The sequence below is a fragment of the Miniopterus natalensis genome, chromosome 13, assembly GCF_054644295.1.
Source record: "Miniopterus natalensis isolate mMinNat1 chromosome 13, mMinNat1.hap1, whole genome shotgun sequence".
NCBI classification, from domain to species: Eukaryota; Metazoa; Chordata; class Mammalia; order Chiroptera; family Miniopteridae; genus Miniopterus; species Miniopterus natalensis.
Window position 1 is genome coordinate 13,946,548 of NC_142093.1, and position 21,509 is coordinate 13,968,056.

The following is a 21,509-nucleotide window of genomic DNA, read 5'->3' on the forward strand; positions in this document are numbered from 1 at the left end:
CACATTCCATTCCTAAGTGCTCAGAAAACCATCTGTTCTAAATTTGGGGGGAATTCATGTCAAGCTGATTGGACTTTTGCTCTGACTCTGCAAGACTTATATCAACTCTCCCACCGGCACTAGATTCAAGGAAACAAATTCCCAGAGCCTGATTTTCCAAGGCTCAGCCTGAGGCAGGGGGTTAAGGGAAAAGGTGGGAGCTTGGACTCCAACTCCAAATCCCTGAATGTCTTGGGGTCAAGTACCTGAGTCTCCCCTCACTGACGTGCCCATTTGTAAGAGGGTTAGACAAACCACCCCTCGCTCCGCAGTCTTCCTGCAGAGTCAGAGGATTTAAAACGGGGAACTCCTGAGCCTGAAGAGAGCAAGCTGGAGGATGGGGGGTTGGGGGTGGGGGATGCCCCCACTGAGCTGCCCAGCGTGCCGACCCAGGGTTCTGCATTAGCAAGACACCCGGACCCAAGGCAGGGCCGTCCGGGTGGCTACCCTGCAAAACTTCACAGGTCTCAGGGCCATATTCCCACACTGCTGAGTTCAGTGCAGGACACACAGTAGACACTCACTAAACATCTGGAGAATTTAACTTGTTCACAAAATCGACAGCAGGAGAGCCCCTATCTGCCTGCCCCCAGGCACGTTGGGCTGGGACAGCTGTCCTGTAAGCCTCTGCACTACCACCCACGACACCAAAAATAAACTATAACTACCACACGCCACACAGGGCTCAGCCCTGCATCCCTGCCCCCTCGGGAGAACCAGTGAGTCTGAGGCACATACACAATAAGAGCTTTCTGCCTTTTAAAAATGGAGAGTGACACAGGTGGATAGACACTTGCCTACAACTTTTTCTCTGACTTTAGTCACTTTTTCTATGCAGGATGAGTTTCCATTTGATGCTCTCCTCCTTTTACTACACTTATTTTCCCACTATCCCATATCATATTTACCTTTTAATTTTTTAAGTAAGCCACCCGAAGCCAAGAGGACAGTCCCACAGACAGCACTGCCTCTGATGAAGGGGCTGGGCGCCTTCTCTCTCCAGCTCTGTGTATTTGCTTCCCTTTTTCTTCTTTGCACCTCTCCTTGTTCCACAGAGGACCTGAGCTCAAGAGCAACAGTCACACTCCTATGCATTCAGTAAGTGTCCTCCTGGAGAGCAACGAGCCCGACCCAGGGCGCAGGGGAGCAAACATACCACTTCGCTTCATTGCTGAGCACCGTCTGAGCAAATCCTGGGCAAAAGAAAATCCTGGGCTCACGCCCATGTTCCACAGGCATTCACGGTCTGCAAATGGAACTGAGCTCCCTACAGGAGTCGCAAGAAAGGACACGGTCCACGGTATGTTTCTCGGTTCCAAGGAGAAGAAGGAAATCTCAGTAGCCCCCAAACAGAGAGCAAGTAATTTGTAAAGGAAGGTAATGAGCCACACGCAGACCTGCCATCTGCAAAACCAGAGTCTCGAAGACAGGAGGAAACCAGTGCAAAGGGAGGGGAAAGGGGGGCATCTGTAACAGTGTCAACAACTTTTAAAAAACCGCCCACAGACTGCCAGATATCCAAGCCACATGCTACCCATAACTGTGGATATGCAAGGGTTCAGAGAAAATATAACTACCCCTGAAACTAATGTAATACTGTATGTCAACTATAATGGGAAATTTTTAAATAAATAAATGTGTGTGTGTGTGTGTGTGTGTGAATTCAAATGAATTCACACAAAAATCTCGAGATGAGTGAGATGAAAACAGTGGAGAATGACAGACGGACTTTACTTACAATCTGCACGGTCGACTAAGTCAGTAGCATTAAAATGCTGAAAACATGTAATATGAGTGACAAGTAAGAATACTTAAAGAGAAGATGCATTCAGCAAAGAAAAACTTGACATTTAGTTCTAGAAGCGTTGAATTATCTTAGCAAAACCTAGGCCTCAGGAGTGGTAGGAGGGGGCGTGAATAAAAGTCTTCTAAAGGCCTGCCTGCTTTCAGTGCAGGAAAGACTAGGGAGTGGGTCCTCCTGGAAGCTCGATTTATTAGGTCAATAATGAATGAGTGAGTAAAACGTCTCACCCGGAGAGGGAAACAGCAGATACCTTGTTTTTATAGATATATCTATTTAAATGTCCTGAAAAGGGAGGTAAAGGTGCAGATGTTATAATAAGACATCCAATTTATTTTTTAAAAGGGAAGTTGAATATTAATTGGCCAAACTAGTAAAAATAATAAAATGGAAAAAGATAAAAATAAAGAAAAGTAAATAGTAAATATTCAATATATATCAATTATTTCACTAATTATGATATGCTGAATATTCCTATTAAAATACAAACACTGTCAGATTGGACTGAAAAATAAAAACAGATATTTAAGATAGTCAAGGGCTATCATGCATAAGTCAATAGTACCAACACTTCCACAGTGGAGTTTTAAGTGGCCATTAAATAGTCCAAAGTTATTTAAACTATTCCCACATGTTTAAAAAAAATCTCCCTAATTCATTCATTCTCCCTAATTATGGTAGCAGCATATACTTAAACCTAAATTTGAATGAGTACCAAAAAAACTACAAATCAATCTAATTTATGAATATAGATGTTAAAATTCCAAATAAATTACAACAGATAAACTACAGCATCATACATAGACATAAACTATAACTGAATAATGCTTATTTTGGGAATACAAGGTTGGTTCAAAACATGAAAATCAAAATATTTCACTGCATCAATAAAACAGTAAAACTATATCTATGATTCAATCAAAATGTGAGAAAAATCCAAAATAATTTCTAATAAAAACTTGAAGTAAAACAGGAAAAGAAAACTACCAAATATTATAAAGAATATTACATAAAAGTGAACAGTAAATAGTGAGGCAATAAATAGTAAAAAGTGAACAGCCACTGCATTCAAGTCAAGAACAGTCCTGCCCTGGCCGGTGTGGCTCAGTCGGCTAGAGTGTCGTCACGTCACATACACTGAAAGGTCACAGGTGTGACTCCCAGTGAAGGTACATACCCAGGCTGCAGGTTCAGTACCCGGCCCCCGTCAGGGAGCATGCAGGAGGCAACCGGTGGATGTTTCTCACTCACATCGATGTTTCTCTCTCTTCCCCCTTCCCCTCTCTCTAAAAATCAATGAGCATGTCCTCAGGTGAGGATTTAAAAAAAATACACAGTCCTGTATTGCAACTGTATCTCATTTTGCATGTTCTCATGAATGTGACAAAATAAGATAATAAAATCATCAAGATAAATACTCAAAACAGTGAGATAAATTTAACTCATTTTGATAATGATCTGATTTTGTACCTAATAAATCTGATGGCCTAATTAACAAGTAACTTACTAGATTTAATAAGAAAATTCTAGTACAAAGTATGATATCGGCATAGTGAGAGATAAATAGGTCAATAGAATAGAATGGAGCTTCCAGAACTAAAACCCAGTGTTTATGGGAAATAAATATATGACAAAGATGGTATTTCCATTAGTTGAGGGAAAGGTGGTTTATTTAATTAATGGCTTTGACAAAAATAACTATCCATTTGGAATAAAATGGACTTAAATCCCTACCTCAAACTAGATATAAAAATAAGATCCGGATGAACTTAAGATTTAAAAGTCATAATGAAGAGGAAATTTAAGATGTTTTATATACAACCTAGGAGTTAGGAAGATCTTTTTAGTAAGACAGAACACTCACCAGCTATTTTTAAAAAGACATATTTAACTATACAAAAACAAGTAAAAAAATACATGGTAATATATATCATAAACAAAGTCACAGCATAACAACTGATTAGGAGAAAAAACCCTGCAATATACATGACCAATAAAGAGCCATCTATAATATACAAAGAGCAATTAAAATTGACAACAAAAAGATAAACAGCCCAGCGGAAAAACGGGCAGAGGCTATGAGTAGACACTTCACGGAAGAGCAGCCACTTTAGGACAATAAACATATGAGAAGCTCGCTGGTAGTCAGAGGAAAATAAAATTACAATAGGATTCCATTTTATACCCTTTAATTGGCAGAATGAAAACGACAAATTTACGCTAATGGGGATGTTGGGGAAAGAGTACTCTCATACTTTGCTAATAGAAATGTGGATTACTACACTGTTTTAAAAGCAGTCTTAGTGGGGGGGGGGCGCCCTTTGACAGAACTCCCACTCCTCAAAATCTCTCCTCTAGAAGTAACAGCACCAACATGCAAGAATATGTGTACACAGATATTTCCTGCAGCTCTGTGTGCATGTGTGCAGTAACAGGAGATGAGACACGCTGGATACCCAGCAAAAGGAAATGAATGAATAAAATGTCACATCCCTACTGTAGAATATTATGAAGCCACTAAAAGTAATAAGCTAGCTGACCTGAGGACGCCCAGGGCGCATGAGTAAATGAAGGGGAAGATGTAAAGCACATACGATACAATCAGTTTCTCTCTCTTCTTGTTAATAATGACCGAAACAGACGTGTAAATTTCTGTCTATGTTTACATACCGATCACAGGGTGCACAAAGAAAGATGTGGAAGCTTACCTAACCGGGTTCCTATGTTGTTTACCTAAAAGTGGGGGAGGGGAGTGCAGGGAGTTAGAGAGAAGATAACCCTAAATCAATTAATCAATTAATTAATAAGCAGCGATGAGAAATACAGCATAAGCAATGCCCATTTCTGCAAATTGCCCGTTTTGATGGTCTAAGATTTTTTTCAGCCCAGCCGGGCGTGGCTCAGCGGTTGAGCGTTGACCTAGGATCCAGGCGATCTTGGTTCGATTCCCGGTCAGGGCACATGCCCGGGTTGCGGGCTCAATCCCCAGTCCAGGGTGTGCAGGAGGCAGCTGATCAATGACTCTCTCATCATTGATGTTTCTCTCTCTCTCTCTCCCTCCCCTTTCCTCTCTCTGAAATCAATAAAGATATGTTTAAAAAAAAAAGATTTTTTTCAGTATACATCTTGTTTAAGCAAAATAGGATCTACTATGGCACAATTCTGAATTCCTCCCCCCCCCTTTTTAACCTAACTTTTTAAAACTTTATCAGGACCACATTTCCACATCCACTGTGTTAAGTTCTTTCCTAGTCTAGCTTCCCAAGAGGATAACTTGAAGAGAGGCACAGCAGATCAGCCACACATCTCAGTTAACACCAGTGGGTCATCCATCAGCCCTTGGGCTACCTGGTATATGTAAGAAGGAAATCGTCCAGGTCCTTGTCCTGATCCAGCCTCCTGATAACACCAGCTGGGCTATCTGTACTTCTCGATTCCTCCAACTAATGTACCTGGACTCAGGCCCTCTGAACTCAGATGCCCAGCACACCCCCTCAGAGGGCATGACTAGGCAACTTTCGGCCATGACCCTGCCATGGTTTCAATCAAGGGAATGTAGACAGGCAAGATGAATTCTCCACAGGGCATTTCTCTAAGAGCAGCTACATGAATTAAAGATGAAAATAGGTAGTTCAAAAAAGCCAGCATCATTAGAGAAACAGAGAACATACACAACTCTCATTAAGGCCTGAGGGGTGAGAGAAAGGGAATGCCAAGTTCAAATTTCACTAACTTGCCCAGTCAGGCATGGCTCAGCGGTTGAGAGTCGACCTAGGATCCAGGAGATCGTGGTTCAATTTCCAATCAGGGCACATGCCTGGGTTGAGGGCTCGATCCCCAGTTGGGGGTGTGCAGGAGGCAGCCGATCAATGACGACTCTCATCATTGATGTTTCTGTCTCTCTCTCTCCCTCTCCCTTCCTCTCTCGGAAATCAATAAAGATTTAAAAAAAAAAAAAAAATTCACTGACTTCTCCACTTAAGAGCAACTAGAGTACTCTGAGCATTTAAAACCCTTAAAGCCAAAACATTTCCTGAACAAAGCCCTCAGTGGGTAGACTATAATATTCCCAACTGGGAAGCTCTGTTTACTTGCAGACACACTTGCACCTTAGAACAAAAATAAGCAAATGGCTTTATTTTCAAACTCTTCCACAATCTGGCCAGCTTCTGATTTCCACTGACCTATGGTCACTCTTGCTGAGTCCCTCAACCTCCCTTGCCCCTGCTGCCCACACAACCTCCCCTTCTCTAAACTCCTACAGAATTTACCTCCTGTTCTACAGGAAGATATCCTACATTTGCTACTGTCTAGATTGTGTTGACTGCATCGTAACATATCATAGGTGTGGTAGGATGATGTATTGGAATATCAGTCTGAATTTGTTCTCATGCATTTGTCCCAGTCACTCTTATTCCAGCCCTGCTCCAACCTCAGCACATAACCAGGACCAGATGCTCTCTTACTTCCAGGAAGGTGGTTTGCAAAATATAGTGGTAGAAAGAATACATAACTGACAGGGTGATAGAAACAGGCAATTCCTCCAGTTGAAAGGACAATAAAGGCATCCAGTCCTGAGAGTGGTGGGTGCCCCAGTGGGTAGGAGGGTCAGAGAGAAATGGCCATGTGGTACCTCGAGGGAGGTGGGACCCAGGGCACAGGGGCTCCCGGCATCACAAGGAGCCCACGAGCCTGAGAAGAGCAGAATGACAGGGCATGGTCAATGCTGTTACAGTCGTGACCACAATGCCAGGAAAGTTTCAGCCTCTTTCCACACTCCTGGGCATTGAGGAAGCCTTCCGGATCCTTGTGAAACTGTAAGCAGAAGAGAAATCCCCACCCAACCAGGAGAATGGGAGCTCAGAATCGAACTGAATTCAACAGGGAAATCCAGCACCAACTGCAGACCTCAGCATATGAAGCACGGTTCACAGTAGCTTTTCATGAGCAAGAGTCAATGCACAGGAATCACCAGAGAGGCTTATTAAGATGTGGTTTTGAATCAGTAGGTGCAAAGTGGTCCAGGTTACAGCATTTCTAACAAATTTCCAAACAGTGCCAATACCCCTCGTCCATGAACCACATTTGGAGAAGCAAAGGTCCAGGGCAGGAGTTAGCAAGCTTTTTCTATAAAGGGCCACCTAAAAGTTTGGCTGTGTGGGCCAGCTAGCCCCACTGCAACGATTCAGTTCTGCCATTGTCGTGTGAAAGCAGCCACAGACAATACACAAAGGAAAGTGTGACTGTGTTCCCATAAAACTTCATTTATGGACACTGAAATTTGAATTTCATATAATTTTCATTAAAAATGTAAAAAACCATCCTTAGCTCACAAGCCATCCAGAAACAGCAGGAGAGGGGTCTCAATTTGCCATGAGCTCACCCTGGCCGAGGGTGCCCAGAACACAGCAGAGCCCACGAGAGGTCCTCCTGGCTAATTAAACCGAAGCCGGCTGCTCAGTAAGCCTACTTTCCATCCTGAAGTTGGTTTTCCTTTCCCGATGTCCTTCCTCTAGCACTACACTTTTCGAACAGCAGGCACTTGGGGGACAAGTGGACTCCAGCAAACACACTTCAAAAATCACTGAAATAACTTTAAAAGACCGCCTGGAATCCTTCTTCTACTAAGAGGCCCTGCGGAATAACAGCTTCCCGTGTTCGTGCAACAGCTTTCGGGATGAGATTAAACTTCAAGCCCAGTTTCTGAGCTAACAGAAGAGTGGCATGAAATTCAGCCTTGCAGAACAACTCCTAGGAAATTCAAAAGCAATCATCTCAAACTTGGATCCCATGAACCGGCATGAACATTCCCTCCATCCCCTCCACCTCACATTTCACTTTGACGCAAAGGAGAGAAAAGACTTCAATCCGTCTTGCAGTCCCTTTCGCCATTAAATAGTCATCCTAGCGACACAGTTATGTCTCTCTAGGGACGAAGCGACACATCTTCAAATCCAAGAGGAAGGCAGAGTTCTAGAGACAGGAGAGGCCAGGGACCAGCCGCTGCTCCACTCCACCGCTCCCTAGAGTTCACCCTGGGCACGGAGAGTGGAACCGGGTCTGCCGTCTCCTGCACGGTGCTCCCCACACAGCAGTGCCCCTATCCATCTGCCGATGAACTGATGAGCTTGACCCAATGGCTGGTGCAGGGGAATTTGCCCACTCTGGACCCCCACACTGGGTAGACACTCAAAGGGAAAAACTCCTTCAAGGGGTGCACTGTCTTTCTCACTTGCCAATGACCCCAATGACACCCCAGCAGGGGCTCCGGCCTCACACAGGCCTGTCTCAGTTCTGCCACTAATTAGCTCAACTGACAGCCACCTGGACAGGAAGACAGCTGGAACGTCACACTGCTGGGGACACACACTCAACCTACTTGTAGGAAGATGACGGATTGGTGGGGAGGGCAGGGAGGTACAGTCACCTGCAGCACCCATGCCCATCCCACCCTCCTGGAATCCAGAATAAAAAGAATCTAGCCTCAAAGTGCCACAGAAAGCAACCAGGTCACTTCTTTGACAATTAACTCTACCACGGATTTCACCGGGAAAACCCTACCATCCCAACCCTTAACCGAGACTCTGTGCCCACGGGAAAGACCTGGCTCCTGCTCTGGAATAGCCCTGACTTCCTCCCTGAGAAGATCTAACACGCTCCACAGAGGGCCTGCCATGTGGCGCTCGATACATGTCAGCTCTCTCAGCCCCTTCTGAGACGGGAGGAAACAAGAAAATGGCTTGATTACAGCTCAATAAACAAATATGCTTAATACGACTGGGGAAAATGGAAAGGCTTGGCACAGAAAAAGAAGAAAATTGCATATTATAAAAAGGAATATGCATTAAAAATAGAAAATATCATAAATGCAGCTTATTTATGGTTCATAGCAGGTATTTGTTTTTGGTGCTAATAATCTAATTAGCAGTCAATCCAATGCATCTTTTATCATCAGCTGATCCATAATTACTGCTCCATGCTGAGTATTTTCCCGGCACATGATAGCTTTCAACTCCTCAGTACAAACAACCAAATAATTGGTGCTATTATGCCAGACACAAGACTGTTCCTCTCTGAAGGGTGATGTGAGGAGTGTTTACCATCCACTGGTTAAAAAAAAAAAGGCCTGTGCATCTTCTGCATCTGCTGATCAAGTCCTCACTGTCCCCTCCTGAATCTGTCTTGAGGTGTGCCTAAAGCACCTTTGCACTCCCCAGAATTAGACACCATGGAGACTTCCTTTTTTAAAAAGTTAACCCTGGGACCAGAAACCTTCCTAGTCATCTGTAGGAGAAAACTATTCATAAGGGATGTCAAATAGTGCTGAAAGCCTAATATATCTCTCTTTGAAAATGCCGTAAAGTTTTCTCTTTGACTATTGTTTTAAAAAGACTTGTCCTGGAAGAGATAGCTTCTGATATAAAACCATTTCACTCAACAGCTGTGGTCTAAACAAGTGTGTACAATTCTGGGAAGCAGAACATAGACGGGCTATAAAGTCTGGCTGCTCAGGGGAAAATGTATTAAGAGACTAGACTGAGTGTGACTGTGAGGAGAGAGAAAGCATGGGATGAGCAGGGTGAAGGGTAAAGAGGGAGGCTCTGGGGCCAGACAATCTGGCTTGGAATCCAGCTCCTCCACACATGAGCGGCATGACCTTGGGAAAGTCACTTAACTTCCCTAAGCATTGATGCTCATCTGAAAAACAAAGTGATTTATTATGAATAGATGACTGACATACAGAATAGGTGCCTGATATTTACTAGGAGTTCAGACTGTTAGTTCTCTGCTTTCTTCCCCCAGATGCAAAAAAAATAAAAGTTGGTTTTCTACAAACCAGGAGCTTGAGCCATATAGTTCCATTCTCTGCAATTAAGCCTCCATCTCTTACTATAAACACAAGTAGATTTCAGCCCCAACTCACTATGGGGCAGCTGTACCAGCTGAAGTCCTACTCATGGTTCTCACTGTCCTGAAGGCCCTCCCTCTGCCCTGCTCTCCACCAGGACCCTTCCCCAGCTTCCTATGATCCAGCAACTAAAGTTAACACTCATTCATCACCATACTCAGACTTTGGTTGGCTGGTATTAAATGTCTCCCTGTCTATAAACGGGAATCAGATCGGGGAAACTAGAGAGACATATACAGACCTTTCTCCACAAAGACTCTCCTATCAGAAAGCAGAAACCAGCGGCTATACAAAAATGAACACAATGCACTCCAAGCCAAAATGAGGTGCTAAAACCTAGAGTCAGAAGCCATACAAGGTTCAGATTTTTTCTTTTTGGACTTTTCATTAGGGTGGGTTATTATACAAACAGAAAAGAGCATGTCTTCAATGAATTTTCACGAAGTGAATACATCTGTGTAGCCAGCACCCAGACTAAGAAGCTGAACAGTACCAGCTCTCCCCAAGTGCCCCCCTGCTCCCTTCTAGTCACTAACCCCGCCCAGGGATCACCATGAAACACTTCCAACATCACAGCTTAGTTTTGCCTGTTTTCATACATTATATAAATGGGATCCCACAGCCCTCAGGCCAAATCTGGCCTTGCCACCTGTTTTAATACATCCTGCAAACTAAGAATGGATTTTACATTTATAAATATTTGGAAATAATACCGAAAAAAGAATGATAGTTCATGAGACATGAAAAACATATAAAATTCAAATTTCAGTGTCCATAAATAAAGTTTTATTGGAACACAGCCACCCTCATTCCTCACATGCCATCTTTTACTCTACAACAGTGCAGCTGACTACTTACAACAGAAACTGTAGAACCTAAAAACCCAAAAATACTTACTACCTGGCCCTTCACAGAAAATATTTGCCAACTCCGATCTGAGTCCATGACATTCACTGGAATTCATACACGTTTCTGTTGGGTTTATAGCTAGGAGTGAATTGTGAGGTCATTCAGCTTTAGTAGACACCGCCAAAAAGTTTCCCAAGAGAAAATATGCTTAGTTTTAAGAGAAAAGCTAAAACCATAATCTCATTTAACAATAAACAGAGAGGATTACAGGGAGTTGATCTGATCCCGAATTAAGCAAATGATTAGAAAACCATTAGGGCCTCCAAGCAGAGAAGGCAAACATCAGAGTTCTCTAGGTTTGCATTTCTTTCGTTCTTACTCCATGCACACAATTGAAAAATACAGCCCCCTTTAAAGCTGCCATTATCAGTAGAAGTGCAGAAGAGTGAGAGTCATGTTTCCGCTGGGGATCTCGCAGTAGAGACTGTTATTCAGTCCATACAGCGTGAGCCCTACCATAGTTTACCTGAACTGCAGACAAAATACCCTGGAAGACATTAGCATTCTCCTGATTTTATGCTTTCATAAGATTAATCAAAAAATGAGCCGCAACTATGTGAGTCACACCCAGCCACCAAAGCAGCCACAAAGTGGCTGAGCCCTGTCCGGTACCGAGCAGACCCAGCAGGCCATCTGCACAGAATGAGCTGAATCGAGTCGTCATCAAGAGGACATTCAAGGCGAAACAGCCAGACCCAGGCAGAGCGCCCTCTGTCGGCCAGAAGGGAGGATCTCAAGCGATGCTGCGTGTCTTCTAAGGACACCTCCCTGGAGTCATTCCCCCCACAACTGCCTTGCATTTCAAACAGACTATATTAAGGTCTTTCAATTGACATTTTTCCTTAGAGGGGAATGGCTTCTGATTCTTTAAGGACCACATTCATCACCAGAGGGATTCCAATCAAGTTTCTGCATTAATTGCACAATCCTGTTGACTTAAGAGTTGAGTGGCCTCTTGAATGACAATATAGCCTCATTTCTGCTGTCAAACCCCAGGGGCCAGGCAGGAGATGGCTTCCCAGCGTGGGCTCACCAGGTAAGGACAGAGCCAGGGGCAACCACAGGACTGAGGGGGTGGGAGAGCCTCTCTCCTCTTCTCCTGCGACCCCAAGTCTACCACTTGGGCCCAGCATCTTCCCATAGAAGGCAGTGTCCTGTGGGACATTTCTCTAAGGGCTGCAAGGGGGTTAAACTTGGCTGATCCTGGAGGAAAATCTAGCATCTTCTTGGCCCCTCAGTGGCCCTCCAGAGACAGGCTCTCTATTTCCCTTAATTCACTGCTCAATTCCCTTCAGTGTGCAGAAAAGCAATTCTGGTGTTTAATCAGAGGTAGAGAGTCATTTCTCAGCAAAAGTCCTCGCTTTCTGTCCATATGAAAATATACATATCATACACGCATAGATAAAATATGTTTTATTTCCCCTGGAAAAGGAAGCTAAGTAGCATGGGCATAACACAAACAGAACGTGCTCTATACTCCAAAGAGTGAGTTCAAGGCCACTCACTGGTAGGGCGAGCTTGCCAGTCTCCTCCTCTTATCACCTGATTCATCATACTTCAGAAAATGAGAGTCATAATAACATCCAGCTCACAGGATGGCAGGAAGGATCACATGAGGCATTTGTGAAGAAAAACACTTTGTAAACTGTAAAAAACATCCCACGAAGTGGTGGAGGAAAGAAGCTACCTGTCATCCTGATTCACCTTTCATCATTCGAGTCTTCCGGGCTGGCCCTCTTCTGATGGGGACCACAGCCCACCATAAGGACCAGAGTCAATTCATCACCCAGCTGGCAGCCATCAACTGGCCATCTATTAACAGCCAATTATCTGGGTGGCTTAATTCATCCGTGGACCACGTGGTCTGATCTCCCCACCAAGATCCTAGAAAACAATGAGCCTAAAATACAGGCGCAAGCTAATTTTTCAATGGCCATCAAGGAATTGGGCACCCATTAGGCAGCTGCGAGTGATGGGCGCATAAATATTGATTAGACCAGTCTCTGTGGCCAGGGGCGGGGGGATGAATGATTAGAGTGTTCTCACAGGAACAAGAGAAGACACATAGATCTTCAGCCTGGACCCTAGGGGGGAAACAATCGTAATTTCTAAACCTTGGCGAGGACAGAGGAAAGGGACAGAGCTGTCCCTTTGGCGAGAGCAGCCGAGATGGGGCAGTCACAGCAGTCCTACAGATGTTTCCCATTCTCTCCTGGCCTGGAATGAGGTGCGAACTGGGTTTAAACAACAGGATCATCAGAAGAGGCAGCTGGGGGCGTTTCCTTCCTCTTGCCATTCAAATCCGAGGCAGGAACACGTGAGCATGTCGGTCTCCCTGGCATTTCCTTAAAAGATCTCTGTAATGCTTACAGTGAAAACAAGTGACACGAGGAGAATTTAATTGTTTTCTTAAGTGCCTAATCTTGTCTCCCGGAAACGGTGTGCAGAAGAGACTTTGTGCCTGAAAATCAGAGTCTTCCAGAAGGCGGTGGGTTCAAATGGCCCTTAATTCCTACAAAAAGGGCTCTTGCTGATGTGAAGGCATCTGAACACACTGGCTCAGGGTGGCCCAGAGAGGCTGCCTTTGTGTCCAGAAAGAACCGCCTTTGTGTCCAGAGCAGCGGCAAGGCAGGCTGCCCCTGACCTCGGTTGGAGCCTGCAGGGGAGCACGGGGCTCCTGGCCCGAGACTTCTCCCTAGAGCTCCTGACCGAGTGCTCTGGGGCTCTCTGCTCGAGACCCCACTAGCTTGGCAGGCGATGTGAGTACGAGGAGGATTGCGATGAAGGGAGGAGGACTGCACGGAAAGAAACGCAGAAGGAAAGAGGGCTCCTTGGGTGGCACATACATCTCTCACACTGTAGAGATCTCTTCCTCTCTCTCGCTCTCAGCTTCCTAGTGTTCATTAGGTCCTATGATGGCAGCAGCTGCTGCCAAATGCAGGCTGCTGCCCCAGAAGGTCACATCAGGCCATTTATTCTGAAACACCAAATACCAGAGCCAGCAAATTTCAGGAGCTTCTGCAGAATCCCCCAGGGTGCCCATGCACGCGCACGCAAGTGTGTGTGTGTGCGTGTGTGTGTGTTCACTCGCGCTTGAGTATCCCAAAGGGGTTCTTTTTTAATCAGCTCAACATCTGAGGACTCAGAGACTGATTTATTTTTGGTTAATCTAGCGTTTCTGGTAAAATAATTAAAAGATAAGCAATAGACACCGAGTATCTGCGGTATAATTATGGATAGCCATGAGGTCTGCTTTAGAGGTGTTCACAAGTAACCCGAAGCCACTCAGACTGCCACAGGGCACGTGGGAGGCAGGCAGTGCCGTCTCACGCTGCTCCCATTTCACAGCTGAGGAGACTGAGCCAGAAGAGAGGACCTGCATTGTCCCTGGCACTCCCCGTGCCAGAAAGAGATGCCCAAGCTGCCACGTGTCTAAGAAAGCCCAGAAAGTGAAAGCACACTTGATCACGACACCATGGGAGCTACCAGGAGAGGACAGTGAACAGTGTGAGTCTCTGAGGTCCACGAGAGGAGGAAGGCTGACCACCCAGCTCGGGTCACTGCAGGCAAATGGGAAGAGTCAGCGGCCAGCTGGAGAGGGCACGGGCACAGCCAGACTCACGTCCCCAAACAGATGGCAGGTCTAGAATGCTGGTCTCCGGGGTGGAATGTGCAAAAGCTATGGCAGGGCTCACAGTCTTCCTCTAAGAGAGGAGCTGGGAATTTGTCCCTGCTTTCTAACTCAGATTCTTTTCCCCAAAAATGCACGGGGACTTTGAGATGCTCTAGAACAGCGACAAAACTATGAACATTAGACACTAAACAAGGGCACAGCAACATATGTCTTCAAAATGTGTTCCTGGGTGCCTGGTAATGGATAGGACTTTGGGGCATTTGTGATGGGAGCGGAGTGGGAAAGGGCGCAGGCAAACATCGCAGACAAGAGAGCATGTGAACAGGCCATGTGGAAACCCTGGGCTGTAGGCATCAGCCAGCACAGCCTCATTCTGTCCCTGTTCGGTTTATAAATGACCTCTGATGAGTGGAAATTAACACTTTTAAATGATACAAATAGATGAGCAACCTTGAAAAAGGGTAGTCCCTAGACAGGCTGGGGAGGCTTGTGACAGGGACATTAATTGCTCTTTCCTTCCTGGTTTTGCCCCTTTGTTTTCTCTGATTTGAGCAGGAATCGTTCTGTGCTTTCAGGAACATTAGAGACAAGGATTCCTGGTTTTTGTTTCCAAAAGCTCCAGGCCAATTAGGGAAATATGGGTTTAGGGAGCGAGAAAGCTCCCCAGACTGACTCAAAGAGATTCCCTTAAAACAGATGTGTGGGTCCCCGGGGTAGGGCCTCCCACCAGGACCTGGGGAGAGTGCTGGTTGGGAAACAGAGCTAGGACATGAGACACCCCAGGGCTGCCAAAAATGACCCAGGAAGGAGAAATTCCCACCAACTTGATGGGATTGGAAGGGGAGATGGGTAAACTCCCATTTGTTTGTTTGTTTGTTTGTTTGTTTAAAGCTTGTTGATATCTAGAAAACAAAGGCGTACTATTTCTTGAATACCTGAGGTTCCAACCTCCTACTTTCCTATTTCCCAGCCTATCACAGCAGCCACTGCTGGGCCACCAGGCAACACCATCCCACCACCTGCTCCAGGAACCTGCTAGAGGGGAAAACAGCCCGGGGCCCCACTCAGACACAGGAGCCAATGAAAGGATAAACATTCTTCTGATAATGCCCTACTTCTGGTCTCGCCAGAATCAAAATTCCCTGGACAGAGTAAAGCATGCATGCACTGAACATCAGCAGATTAATAGGGTCTCTCTCTGAAATTCATGATTTTTTTGATGGGAGAAATTATCTACTAAATGGGGAATAAAATAACAGTGTCATACACAGCAGGCATTTGTGGTATGCAAATATTACAGAAAGACAAGTTCTCTTCTCGTAGTGTTTGCTGTATTTCTAGTACAGCACAAATACATTTACATGGGCCCGAGGCACTCTGTTCACAGCCTTCACATTTCCAATCCTTTCCTCAGGCCTCAAATTTTTTTTTTCTTGCTTTTACTAAAGCCTAAGCCCCTGGACTAAATTTAGTTCTAGGAAATGGGAGACAAATTTGCTGTTTTTCTTCTTTTTTAAAAAATTCTGTCATTTATTGCAGAATTTTCCAAATGGCAAATAAATAGTAGGGGAGAAAAGAAACGAAAACATTTTTTGGATATTTGTTAGTGGTACCATATTTATTGCTAAAATGCAGTTTGAGTTAAGATATCAAACTTGTTAAATGCTTTCCAATCAGGAATTAAAGCTCACTGAATTTGGGGGTAGGGGACTGGGTAAAAGAACAGAATCAACATTACAAAGTCAGACTTAAAGGAATCTTTACTTGAGCTATTAATAGAACCAGCCCTTCTTGAAACTAAGGGGAAAAAACTCAATTAATTTTCTTCAACCAGTAGTGCAGCATGCCTTCTCCGCATCACTTGGATTGTGACCAGGCGTAGGTTTTATTTTATTATCAGGCCCACTTCAGAGATCCCATCACTAGACAAATGAGGATGTTTCCTGACGCTGTGAAGAACAGAGGACAGGGCCTGGAGGACCAGAACTGGAACCTGTAGCGGACCCCAGTGAAGGCAATTTGCTGCATGGAATCTAAAATTCAGGAGGGCCCCAGCCCAGGAGCCCTCGCCACAGACCTCTCTTCTCTAATCCCTCCACCATTCCCAATTTCTCCAAATATTTTTAAGGAAAGGGAGCCCACTGCTCTTGCTTTGGAAAATAAGCTGACCCTAACCCCACAGTGGGAAGAAGCCGAGGCAGGAGGAAAAGCTCCCCGAGGCTTTGACGTGTCCAAGGCGAGAGCTCTCTGCATGATTATGCATGAGTGTCTCCTAGGAAAACCTACAATACCGAACTCACCCAACATTGAGGGGGCGTTTTCCTACAATAGACAAATATCCCAGGAAATGTCCAAACTCCTACGGCTGAGGAAACAATTCCTGCCCTGGCAAACAATTTCTAACCCAAAGGTGCTGCAACCGTCTGCGACCTTTAGGTGCAGCCTCCCATGGGACCTTCCCCACCAAGGTGTCCTCTGTCCAACCAGAGGAGCCCCCTCCACCCTAGATGGCCTCCTCCAAGGGCAGAGGGGGGTTCCCCTCTGAGGTGGTTCCCTCACAAATCACAGCAACCCCCTGCAGCTCTCCAAAGGCAAGCGTCTAGGGATGAGCCACCAAAGCCCTGGAGGGTGGGCTGGGGGGCACATGCCCCAAACATCCCTAACCTCACACCATCACCCACAAGTGCAGACCAGGCAGTCCCCGCGGCACGGTGGCATGGAGGGAGCACGTGGGAGGGCAGTTCTCAGAATGATCCTGTTCCATTCTTGTCCCTGATGCTGCCACTTCAGAGCCTTGTTATCTTGGGCCAGTCATGTAACTTCATTACTCAGGCTCATCAGCGTAAGAGTATTGTCTGCCTTATACAGTAGTTGTGAAGATTAAAGGAGTTAATATGTGTAAAATGGAGTTCGTGAACTTGGAAAGCGCTGTGCAAAGGCTCAGTTTTTATTTCACATGAGTGCACACCCTCACACAAGCCCGGCCCACCAGAAACTCAAGAAAATGAAACCGTTTGGCAGATTTACACGGGCCAACGGAACTACAAAAAAGCCCACACGCTCGGTCCTCACCGAGCTCCCGCACGCCCTCGCATCAGCAAGCTGCTCCAGACTCACACTTGCAAAGATGCTGACTCTCGAGCCTTCCCCCACACCCACGGAATCATAAACCCCAAGGTGTGTGCGGCAAACCAGCTCTACAGGCGACTCTGGCACGCAGGCAGGTGTGGGAACCACCGCGCTCCTTCGGACGGGGCGAGCGAATTTCCTGTACCGCGGGTCAGCCATGGGAATAAATTGTTCCGGGGCTAAGACGGGCTCTCTGTCTCTCCCCCTCAGTTCTCGGACACACATGATACAGAGGGGCGCTCGCCCTCCAGGCCCCAACACACCCAGGAGCGCACACAGTGCCTCCCTGCAGGGGCAAAGCAGGAAGGAGAAACACACTGAGGGAAGGAGGGGCGCTTAACAACAGGCATCGAGATTCTTAAAGCCTCTGGAACTGGTAGCTATAACAGACACAGGAAAGGGGGGGAAGGAGAAGATAGGGTGTTAAGACGAAGAGCAATTGGTCAACACTAGAAGCCACCCCCCCCATCTTCCGTGACTGCACAGCCCTAAGCCCAGACTTTGATATCAGACCACTCCCCACGCTCCCCATTGGTTTGTAATGCTGCCTACCCCAGGAACTTGTGAGAGCCCCCCAAAGGGCAGGGACATCATCACGGCAGCCTCCAAGCCTGGCTCAGAGCCTGGCACAGAGCGGCATTTGTTCCATACATGTGTGTTCAGTGCACGCCGCGGTGAGAAGAGGCAAGTGAGGAAGGGCAATGCACAAACAAGGAAACCTCTTGTCCCAGGTCCCGGGTGCAAACTAAGAAAAAGTAAACTTGGGGTAATGAGGTTCAACGCAGCACAGAGTTCACGGCCCCACAGGCGTCACCAGCTGCACCACAAGCAGCAGAACCACCCGGGGAGAAGGGACAAGGGCTCTAGGGATCTACAGGCAGGTCTGAGGTGCATGAGAAAACTGATTCTGTGCTCTAAAGTCTGTCTGAAGTCATGAGTCTGACCTCGCCACTTCCCTGCTTAGTACCCCCTCAAGGCCCCCTAGCACCCACAAGATCCTACCCAACGTGACCCACATACAGTGACCTCCCCAGCCTCATCCCTGACATCTGCCACCTGCTTTACACTCCAATTCTGCCGAACTCACACAACATGCTGTGTCATTCCTCAGAGCCTGCTTGGTGCAGTCTCTGCCTGGGATGCCCTCCCTACCCACTGGTGTACCAACTGGTCATCCTTCTCAACTCAGGTAAGTCCTCCTCCTCCAGGAAGTCCCCAGGCTCCCATGGCACCAACTGCACTGAGACCCTCTTGGCTTTCAGCACGCTGTACGGTCCGTCCATTAATGAGCAAATCCAACCCCAGAGGGTAAGTTCTGCATCTCTGTGCCCGCAGCACCTAGCACAGCGATGGAACATGGCCGACCAACCAAAAATGCCTGTGAAATGCAACTGAGAATTGGCAAGATTCCAAAACCTAAGTGCCAGAAGACTTAGTTAAAAGGGGATCTGAGAGGTACCTAGATATAGTAGAAAGATCCCGAATATCCAAGGTCCGAGTTCAGATCAGTAGAGTGACCTCAGGCAAGGTAGTTAAAGACTGAGCCTGTTTCCTCGCCTGTGAAATAAGGGTAATACCACGCAACTCACACAGCTGCTTACGAAGAGGCACCCGCTGTGTTAGCTGGCACATCGCGAGTCCTCTGGGCTGCACTGACTGGGGAGAGACCCTCCCCCCTTCCCCTCTGCTGTCAGTCTCTGCTTTGGACCTTGAGCTCTCCTAAGGGCTTTTTCCAGTCCCTAGAGCACTGCTCTGGACCCAGGTCATAAATGCTGCCTGGCTGCTCAGGAAACCCGGAGGCCTCCTTCTGTGTCCCACAGCCAGGTGGTGGAAGAGAGAGGCTGAGGGATGGGAGCTCTGAATCAGAGGGAAAAGTGAGCCTGAAGGAAGGACCTTCTGGCTCTGCTCAGATGAACTGGGTAGGAGTTTGAAAAGCCACTTGGATTCTCATTTCCCCAACTCCCCACCAATACCAAGGAGTTTGTTTTTACAGACTCTAGCGCTGTTTCAATTCCCAGTGCACCCGAAGGGCTCGGGACTGTTATGAATAAAGCAGGGATAAGAGCAGCAGCGGCCCCAGGAAGCCGCAGGGCGCCCGCCCGAGACGCACCCGCGCCGCCCCCCGGGCCTCCGGCCTCCGCGCCTGGGCCTGGCGGCCGCGGGAACCAAGGCGGTCAGCGCGGCCGCCACGCGGGCGAGCCCTGCGCGGGACCCCAGCGCCCGCGGCTCCCCCGCGTCCCCAGACCGCCGCCCTCGGGCCTCCCGGCCGCAGCGCCCGCTCCGCCCGGGACCCCGCGCGCTGCGCAAGTTGAGAGCGCCGCTCGGGCCGCGACCAGCGCCCACCGCCCACTCCCACTCCCACTCCCGCTTTCACACGCCGCGAGTCCGCAGACGCCCCAGCGCTTTTCTAAATCCAGAAATAATACCCTGTGGCCGCCTCCGGCGCCCGGTTACCTGCTCACAGGACCCAGACCCCCGCCTTGGCTTCCTGGGAGCTGCAAACCCCGCGCGCGAGCTGCGCGCCCTCCCGCAAACGGCCGCCCCGCGCCCCGCGCGCCGCCACACCCCGTACCTTGGGGGTCTGCACTTCAGGTCCCGTCGACACCTCCAACTTCTTCTTGGTTACCCAGAACAGCAGCACGGTGATCCAGAGCACCCCGAAGACCGGCAGCATCAAGCGGCGAGACAGGCGCCACATGGTCCCCTCTGCCTTCTCTCGGCGGAGCGGCGCCCCTGGGGCACCCCCTGGCGGTCAGGGCCGGCGGGGCAGGAGTTCCCCAGAGCTCCCCGCTCCGGGAGCGCTAGCCCGGGAGCGCGGCGCGGGGGCTGCGGGAACCCGCAGAGCGCCCCGCCCGCCTCGGACAGAAGCGAGCAGGGGTGGGGGAGCGGGGCGCCCCGAGGCGCGGCAGGGAGGGGACGAGGGGCGGCCGAGCTGGACAAGCGCAGAAGGAGCCGAGCTGGTCCCCGCGCCGCCGCCGCCGCCTCGCCCGCCGCCGCCGCGAGGGAAACTGACTCGAGCTGCGGGGAGGGAGGAACCCGAGGCTGTGCCCGGCACCCCGAGAGGAGCGCGCGGGAGGAAGGGGAGGAGAGAGCGAAGGGGGAGGGTCGGCACGACAGACTGACCGACGCGGAGGGAGCCGGGTGGGAGCCGGCGGGCTCTCAGAGGGGGCGCTACCGCCGCCCGCCGACCGAGGCGCAGCGCGCAGTTCTGGGGCCGCCTGCGCCGAGCACACGGCGCAGCTCCGGGGCCGTCCTGGGCTGGGGCGGGCTGGGGCGGGTTGGGGCGGGGACGTGTGTCCACCGGGCTGCCACTGCCAGCTCCATGTTGGCACCTAAGGGGCAGCCTGCGCGCGGGGGGGCTGTGCCTGGGAGGACTTTCCCGCTCACAGGGGGAGGGGGCTGCACGTGGTGCTCAAACCCGAGTCCCGCTCTCAAGGCACCCGTCCCGTCCTGTCCCCCCTCCCCCGAAGCCGGCTCTGGGAGCTTGGGACGCTGGAGGTGCGCCTGGCAGTGGAGGGCCAAGGCCGAGTTCAGCCAACTCCCCAGGGTGTTTCTGTGCATGCAGGTGCCTGGCAACTTTTTCTGTTTAATGGAACGCTGAGTTGGCATAAATTTAACTTTAAAGAAATCCTTTTTAAAATTAAGGCGCAATTATTTCCCTTAAGGGTTTTCTCTCCTTGCAAGCATCAGAGCTCTGTGCTTGCAGATGCTTCTAGAGAGGGGGTGGGCAGTTGGGCCAATCACCTGGGGTTCTTGGAAAGTGACCCTGGGCAGGGGGATACTGGATATAGGTTATCTTTCAAAAGGAGGTGAGAATGATGTACCTACCACTGTAGCCACCCATCGCTGCCTCTCCCCACGGAGCTCAGCATAAGGGAAGCCCCCATACACTAGGGAAAGTGGAGCTCGGAATTCATTCTTCAATAAGACAGAGCCCCCAAGAAGTGGAGTCAGAAATGGAGGAACCTGCTGAAACCCATGCTGTTTGGGACCTTGTCTTTCAGTCTCAGGGCAGTCCTTCCTCACAGCCCAGAAGAGTCCTTGGCCAGGCTATAGATAAGTTTTTGGTTGGGAACAGAGGTGGAAAT

At 48.4% G+C, this 21,509-nt stretch overlaps 1 protein-coding gene across 1 annotated transcript in view; it reads right to left on the reverse strand.

The window, feature by feature from the left end:
- GALNT14 (polypeptide N-acetylgalactosaminyltransferase 14) overlaps positions 1–20,119 on the reverse strand; it is a 157,279-nt gene extending 137,160 nt beyond the window's left edge. Inside the window, exon 1 of the mRNA XM_016219015.2 lies at positions 19,994–20,119. Within this exon, the coding sequence (XP_016074501.1) occupies positions 19,994–20,119 (126 nt within the window). The remainder of the gene's footprint in view (positions 1–19,993) is intronic.
- Positions 20,120–21,509: the final 1,390 nt, after the last annotated feature.